The 8,878-nt window shown below is 36.5% G+C and overlaps 1 protein-coding gene across 1 annotated transcript; it reads left to right on the forward strand.

The window, feature by feature from the left end:
- Positions 1-6,161: 6,161 nt before the first annotated feature.
- On the forward strand, positions 6,162-8,878 carry LOC120576927 (protein LOW PHOTOSYNTHETIC EFFICIENCY 1, chloroplastic). Its single transcript, XM_039827691.1, has one exon. The coding sequence runs from the start codon at positions 6,286-6,288 to the stop codon at positions 8,359-8,361; it is 2,076 nt and encodes a 691-aa protein (XP_039683625.1). The 5' UTR covers positions 6,162-6,285; the 3' UTR covers positions 8,362-8,878.

Consider the following 8,878-nt stretch of genomic DNA (forward strand, 5'->3'; position numbering starts at 1 on the left):
TCCTCCTCATTCTTGGAATAGATTAAAATATCATCAATAAACACCACAACAAACTTATCCAGAAAAGCATGGAAAATTCGGTTCATGTACTCCATAAAAACACCAGGCGCATTAGTAACACCGAAAGGCATCACTTTGTACTCGTAATGACCATAACGTGTCCTAAAGGCCGTCTTCTGCATATCCTCATCCTTCACTTTTATCTGATGATAACCAGACCTCAAATCAATCTTACTAAATATCTTAGCACCAACCAACTGATCCATCAAGTCGTCAATTCTAGGAAGCGGATACCTGTTCTTGATCGTAACTTTGTTCAACTGACGGTAATCTATACACAGTCTCATACTACCATCCTTCTTCTTTACCAACAACACCGGTGCTCCCCAAGGTGAAACACTGGGTCTTACAAACTTTTTATCCAACAGGTCCTCCAACTGTTTCTTCAACTCAGCTAACTCAGAAGCTGACATACGGTACGGTGCCATCGACACCGGCTTAGTTCCTAGAACAAGATCAATTGAAAATTCAACCTCCCTCTCTGGTGGCACATCAGGAATCTCATCAGGGAATACTTCTGGAAATTCATTCACTACCGGTAACCCATCAATCACAGCTTGATTTTCTAACGACAATTGTGCCATTAGAGAATACATCAGGATACCATCACGTTCAAACTGTTTCATCTGTTTTGTAGACAGAAGCTCAACCTCACCTTCTTCTTCAGCAGAAGAGAAATGTACCGTCTTACTAAAGCAGTTGATATGAACTCGATTATATTCTAACCAATTCATACCAAAGATAACATCCATACCCGTCAACGGTAGACAAACTAAATCAATCACAAAATCTCTACCAAACATAGATATAGGACACCGCAGACAAACAAGAGAAGTGGTTACTGAACCCTTAGCTGGAGTTTCAACAACCATTTCCCCTTTCATATCAGACACATCCAAACCCAACTTATATGCACATTCAATAGCAATAAAACAATGAGTAGCACCAGTATCAATAATAGCAATTAAAGGAGTACTATTAAAGAAACAAGTACCTCTGATAAGTCGGTCCTCATTAGGAGTCTGCGTACCAGCCAAAGCAAACACCTTTCCACCAATTCTAGTCTTCTTCGGCTCAGGACACTGTGAACTGATATGACCTTCCCCATTGCAGTTGTAACAGACAATGTCCCCACGCTTGCATTCAGCTAAACTGTGACCCTTCTGACCACACCTGAAGCACTTCCTATCATCTCTTCCACAAACATTACTCTTGTGGCCTTTCTCACCACACTTGTAGCAAACAATCTCAACAGGAGCATCTCTCCTCTTGGGCCTCCTATCATCACCCATCCTCTGCTTTCCTTTGTCAGCAGGAGCATTGTAAGGCTTAGGACGATTCTGTTGTCCCTTACCCCTCCTCTCACTCATATTCTTATAATGAGCTTTGGTGTCTTCTTCATAAATCCTACACCCCGTTACCCAAAAGTAAATAAATAACAATAATCATCAGAGTATTTCACCAAATGGGTATGCTACATTGCAATTTCAAAATTCTTAAATAGAAAATAAAACTATTTAATCAAACCACTTGATAAAATATGAAAACATAGCAGCGGAATAGTTTTCAATCCAACAACATTCTACGGCATTAAAGGCCTTAGCATAATTCAACAACATTGTTCAAAAGGCAATAAAGGTTCCACATCACAAATCCAAAATTCGATACATGGAAAATAAACAACAAGAATATAAATGACAGTTCCCATCCCACGTATCAGAGCCCTAGACACGACTCTTGAGCCACCACCGACTACTCAGGATCACCTGCAAGTTACCCATAGGAAGGGCAACATTTTCAAGCAGAAGGCGTGAGATTCACAACAACAATATAGATATTAAATCTTCAATTGAATCTAACACCCTATAACTTCAAATATAAACATTTTGCAAATATCCATAATTATTCACAAGCCACAACAACATCATCATAATCATCCACTTAACAGGTATGTATACAATGTACATAATATCAACAACATCAATAATACACCAAGACCACAATGAATACATATATATATATATGAATGTATATCCAACATCAACATCAACTAGATAATAACTGAAAGAACAACCGAGACTCATGCAAATGACATGACCACTGCTAAGACACCATCTTAGACTTCTGAATGAGATGCATTATGCATGTGGTACCAATCAGGACCGGAGCCCTCACCGCTTTTGAATGGTTAAAGCATTCATCAGGACCGAAGCCCTCACCGCTGTTGAGCAACTAGTACTCCAGGACCGAAGCCCTCACCGCTGTTTTATGCATATGCAATGGACCTACTTGTGTATATCTACATACAACTGACCATGCAATGCAACTCCATGTGACTCCACTTAAACAACATGTATGATTCAATACTTTGCATACATTTCATTCATCATCAGTAATCATCAATTCAGCAATCAAATCAACCACAATAATGCATAATTACATGAACTATGCTCAACACAACAACATTAAGGTACTACCATTCATGCACGAAAATCAACATTTAGGAACTGAGTAGCTCGCCTCGCGAGCACATCTGCTCGCCATGGCGAGTTCACAAAAACACTAGCTCGCCATGGCGAGTTCAAGGCGAACTCGAGGCGAATGAAAATCAGGTACTCTCGGGAAAAAGTGACATTTTCTCACTCAAACTCCAATTCTAAGCTCTCTATTCATCTTTTTAACCTAAAACTTTCACCATTCATCATTAATATCCTCTAGGTACCTTAAACCATTCCCAAAACATCTTATAACAACTTTTCAAAAATCAAGTTTTATCCAGGCTTACTCGCCATGGCGAGTTGGACTGCTCGCGAGGCGAGCTATGAAGTTGCTCACTCGCCATGGCGAGCACGGCTACTCGCGAGGCGAGCGATGAACTTCTGTACGGGCAGAAAACTGGTTTTACCCAAAAATCCCATTTTTCTTCCAATCACTCCCCAAATCAGTTTACAGATACAAAATTAAGTGTTCTATGCAACCAGAAACCAATTTTAACATTAAATTCAGACTTACAACTTCAAAAACCCCATTTTCAACATAAAACCCAAAATCCCCAAATTTCACTAAAACCTGTTAAACTCAAAATCAGAATCTAAAATCTACACTATTGAAGTAAATCCCACCCTTACCTTAGTTCAGAATGAAAAATGCACAGCAAAAAGGGTTCCTCTGGTTCCTCTCTCTTGCTCCTAGTTTTCTCTTCCTTGGCTTGGTTTCACGTAAAACTGTTTCTGACTCCCACTTTCTATTTTCTTAACTTCCCACTTAAGAGTAACTCCCTCCTAATTACACTTAACTCCCCTAAATTCCTAATAACTCCAATTAATTCCCCAAACACCAAAATAATTAATATTTCATACTTATTTTAATTATTATTAAATAAACCATATAATAAAATAATATACCATATAAATCACCCAAAATCACACATATAAATATAAGCATATGCATATACTCCACATAAATCACCAAACCATCATATATAAATATATATATACTCCACATAGTTTAAAATTAATTAAATAAATAATTAGGGCGTTACAGTTATAGCAGATGATGTTTCCGTTCGAGAAAAGACTCTTCGAGGAGGAGGAAAACCTTCTGGAGATTCTAATTAAGGAAGTAGCAGCCGCCCTTCTCAATGTCACAGTCGCAGAAGAATCTTTGATTTCTCAATCCCTCGCACCTTCAAAAAGCCGCCAAAGTTGGAGTTCTATGATGGAACAACTAATCCTGATGAACACGTTGAGTACATTAAGATCATCCTCAACTATCACCAGGCCAAAGGGGTCGTAAAGTGAAAGCTCTTCATTTTTTTTCCAAAGAAATGCGCAACAATGACGTGGTTCAAGGACCTCGAAGACAATTCCATCGATTTTGGACGTAGCTATGCGAGGAATTTAGCTTTCATTTCACGGCTAGGTGAAAGCAGTCGAAGACAATGGTGGCCTTGAACGTTATCATTCAAGGAACGAAAGAAACCCACAAGGGGTGTGTGGAAAGGTTAACTTGCGAAGGAGTGGAAGTTTATGGTACGTATGATATATTGAAATGTTTCATCTTTGAGAATAACCTTTGTGATAACTGTAAGTTCAAAGAGGAATTAGGCCTTTGAGTTGTAAGGGACTTGATTGATCTCTTGGTCCACGCACATCCTTACATCAATTACAAAGAGAAGAAACTAGCAGAGAAGGTTGTGAAGAGAACACACTGATGGAAAACGTTGTGGCGACTGCGACAAAAGAAGGCAAGGGCTACCACTTTCGATTCTTTAACTACGTATTGATGAACACTTCCAGATAGCGAATCTTGCAAAAATCTTTGAATACGGAGTTCAAGGAAGTCGACATAAGGACCCCGTCGCCTTTGAAAGAATCCTTTAGCACGGACAAGTCCAAGTACTGCGTATTCCGCAGGTGCGACGACCACGACACCAACTATTTTTTAGATAAATGAAAAGAGAAATTAACAAAAATAAAATAAAAAAAACTCTAATAGAATATAGAATTAGTCATTACAATCATTTTAGATTAAAAAAACACCAAAAATAGACTTATCAAATAAACATTTTCAATTTTTCTCTTGGTACATAAACATTCTTCAAGTTACTTGATTAGATCTATGTGATAAGTCATTAGAACTTGAGTATCATAGGGTGGACTTGCATATTTGAACAACATACATGGAGATATAAAATATATAGTGGATTGATATGAGAAATTGAATCAATTTTCGGAATCTGGAGCCACATGCTCTCCAATGGAACCTTAAAAAAATAGCATTAACAATTAAATACAATTAAAAAAATAAAATCAACCCCGTAATCCACATCAGCGAATAAAAACACACGGTACATTTTTTATAGGAGAAATATGAAAATGATGAAAAATGAATTGTCTATGTGTAGGGAAAAAAATCATGTATTAATTTACAAATGAATTATTATCCATTTTAATTGGCCCATGAAAAAAAAATGAGTCACAATCTTTTTTTATTTGTTGAAATAACATAAAGGTAACATGATATATTTTGTTTTGGTGATAAGAAAACATTAAATAAGATGGGGAATGTGAAGATCCCAGATATCCTTTTGATTTAAAGCAAGGCAAATGTATATTAAAAAGATAAAGCTAAAAATAAAGATGACTTTCAAGATCCAAAAAGATGTTGAAATCGTGGTGGTAACTGTGTTTATTCCTATTTTATATTATATTAATTTTATTTCTTGTTTATTATTTCTTTTCCATTAAACATACATAATAATTACACTATGAGTGTCCTCGTGACTATAGCTCTGTTGGCAGAGGCATGCATTGTTATATGCACGGACATGAATTGTGAATTCTAGCCACGGCTACTTGACCAAAAAAAATTATATTATACTACGAGTGTGTTTCAACAGAGAAATGTTTTGAAGTAATATAATGTTTTTGAAGGCGTTTTAATACTTTTACGCTAATAAAAGTTAACGTTTTCAATTTTTTTCATTTTTATAATTTTTCAAATTTTGCATTTTGGTCCTCACATTTTTCAAAATTTCTAAATTGACCCAAATAAATTTACACAAAATTGCAAATAGACCCAAACTTTTTTGGAAATCAAAATTTATCCCTAAAATTATAAATTGGGCTCTTAAAATTTTCAAAATGTACAAATTAATCCCTAATTTCAATTTCCAAATTTAGCAAGAAAAAAAATTAAAATTCATAAAAGTTACCCAAAATAAATAACAATGAAATTTCTTATTACTTTATCAAAATAATTTAAATTGTTTAAAATACTAAATTATTCAAAATTTTCAAATTATGTCGTCCAAACACACTTTAAATCAAAGAGTGGTTTAAGTCACTCTCTTGAACACTCACTTTTTCATTGATTTAAGTCAAGGTGGATCTCACAATTTGAGAATGAATTTCACTTAAAACGCTAAAACATACATTAATTTCATCCAACAAAAAAAAATAGTGTTAAAAAGAGGATCCATACCTCAAATTCTAATCCTATGACTGAGTTGGCATCTTCTATAGTCAATATGAAGGTGTGTACCTAAACACGTAATACTAATTTTATTTTTATATTTGCCTTATCTATTTGGTTAAATTGAAAAACGAATGGCTGTGTAGAAACCCTTTTGGCCAAAAGAAGTTCCACCGATATTAACGAACCTCCTCAATTATAGTAAGGTAAGAAACCACTTACAACCCATTTATCTCTGCTTCTTCCTCAATGATTCACTCTTCACACACTTCATGTGTTACTGATTTCAATAGAACAAGTTTTTCTGTTTTTCAATGTACAAGAACTTATTATGGGAGTTTAGTGTTTTCTAAACACTTCAAATTAGATTTCAGAAGTGGGTTTTTGTTGGGTTATCCTAATTTCAAATATCATGTAATTTTGAAACCAATTAAGAGCCATGTTGGTGATTTAGCTCCACCTTTAGGGTGGAAGTTAAATGAGGTTGCTATTGAGAGTGATGGTTCTTCTGTTGAGAGTGTAAACACTTTGAGTTCGGATTTGGATCGAGTCGAGGAGAGTTACGATGAAAATAAAGTGGTTGGCGATGATGATGGCGATGGCGAGGAAGGTGAAAAGGAGGAGTATGATGGTAGGGTTGATGTTAAAGAACTTGCTAATAGTTTGCAGAGTGCTAAGAATGTGAAGGATGTGGAGGAAGTTCTTAAGGACAAAGGTGATTTGCCACTTCAAGTTTTTTCGACTATAATTCGATGGTTTGGTAAAGAAAAGAGAGTGAAATCCGCGATGATTCTTTTTGATTGGATGAAGAAGAGGAAGATAGAGAGTAATGGATCTTTTTGTCCTAATCTTTTTATATATAATTGTCTATTAGGTGTAGTTAAGAAGAGTGAGAAGTTTGCGGAAATGGAAGTGATTTTGAATGAAATGGCTCAAGATGGTATCAGCTATAATGTTGTGACATATAATACTTTGATGGCGATTCATATTGAGAAAGGAGAAGGTGAAAAAGCTCTTGATATGCTTGAGGAAATCCGTAGAAATGGCCTTATCCCGTCTCCGGTATCTTATTCTCAGGCCATGCAGGCGTATCGGATAATGGAAGATGGCAATGGAGCTCTGAGTTTCTTTGTTGAGTTTAGAGAAAAATATCGCAAAGGTGAAATAGGAAAAGATGACGATGGTGAAGATTGGGAGAAAGAATTCAAAAAGCTCGAGAGGTTTACAGTCTGTGTTTGCTATCAGATATTGCGATATTGGCTTGTTAGTTCTGAAAACAAGAGCAGCGATGTGTTGAGGTTTCTTATTTGTATGGATAAAGCTGATATTTCACTGACGCGTGCTGAACTTGAACGACTCGTGTGGGCTTGTACTCGTGAAGATCACTACATTGTTGTGAAAGAGCTGTACATTCGGATACGAGAACGGTATGATAATATCAGCTTGTCTGTCTGCAACCATACAATTTGGTTGATGGGGAAAGCCAAGAAATGGTGGGCAGCTTTGGAGGTATACGAAAATTTATTGGACAAAGGGCCAAAGCCGAATAACTTGTCAAATGAAGTGATAATGTCTCATTTCAGAATTCTTCTTAGTGCAGCCAGGAAAAGGGGTATTTGGAAATGGGGTGTCAAGTTGATAAACAAGATGGAGGAGAAAGGATTAAAACCTGGAAGTAATGAATGGAATGCAGTTCTTATTGCCTGTTCCAAGGCTTCAGAAACTTCAGCAGCTGTACAAATATTTAGAAGAATGGTGGAAAATGGCAAAAAACCGACTATAATTTCGTATGGGGCTTTACTGAGTGCTCTTGAAAAGGGAAAACTCTACGATGAAGCTTTCCGCGTGTGGGACCATATGCTAAAGCTTGGTGTTAAACCAAACGTGTATATCTACACAATCATGGCTTCAATTTACACTGCACAGGGAAATTTTAGTAGAGTCGACGCCATAATTCAAGAGATGGTAACATTAAGAATCGAGGTAACAGTAGTGACATACAATGCAATAATCAGTGGTTCTGCGCGAAACGGTATGAGTAGTGCAGCTTATGAATGGTTTCACAGAATGAAAGTTCAGAACATCACTCCCGATGAGATAACTTATGAAATGCTGATTGAGGCCCTTGCGAACGATGGAAAACCAAGGCTTGCGTATGAGTTATATTTGAGAGCTCAGAATGAGGGCCTCGGTCTATCTTTAAAAGCTTATGATGCAGTTTTGCAATCCTCTAAGGTTCATGGTGCCACTATTGATATAGGTTTTTTAGGACCTCCTCCCGCAGATAAAAAGACTAAAGCGAAAGTTAGAAAAAATATCGACTGAATTTACAATCTGGCTGATGCTCACAGGAGACTGATAGAAAGGAACTTCATTGGAAATGGATTTGCTGCAGCAATTGGCTGCAGTTTTTAATACCGATCGTCTGATCTAAATCAACGACAAAGATTGTTTAAAACCACTTTTATTGTTGTATAATCTAGCCCGTTCGATATCGAATTGACGACCAAGATTGGTTACTGTGTGTAAATGTGTGCTTCCTTTGCAGCAAGGAATCTCGATCCGAACCGCATCACACAGTTATGAGAAATTTTACAAGTAATCTAGTACACTAAAATTAGCATAGTCAAATATTTTGTAGCCTCTGTACATTATCTGTTGCAGCTTGAGCTTTTTTGTATCCTTAGCCGAGAAGGTAAAAGAATCACACTCATGTTTACTTCATTTTTGGTAAGAAAAGTAGAGATGTAACACTTCCTGTTGAGTTACTGCTGAAATTATGACTCACATACTTGGATAGACATGGATGTTTATTCCTTTGAAGATTTTTGTTTTGTTATTC

The sequence above is a fragment of the Medicago truncatula genome, chromosome 7 (assembly GCF_003473485.1).
Source record: "Medicago truncatula cultivar Jemalong A17 chromosome 7, MtrunA17r5.0-ANR, whole genome shotgun sequence".
Lineage (NCBI taxonomy): Eukaryota > Viridiplantae > Streptophyta > Magnoliopsida > Fabales > Fabaceae > Medicago > Medicago truncatula.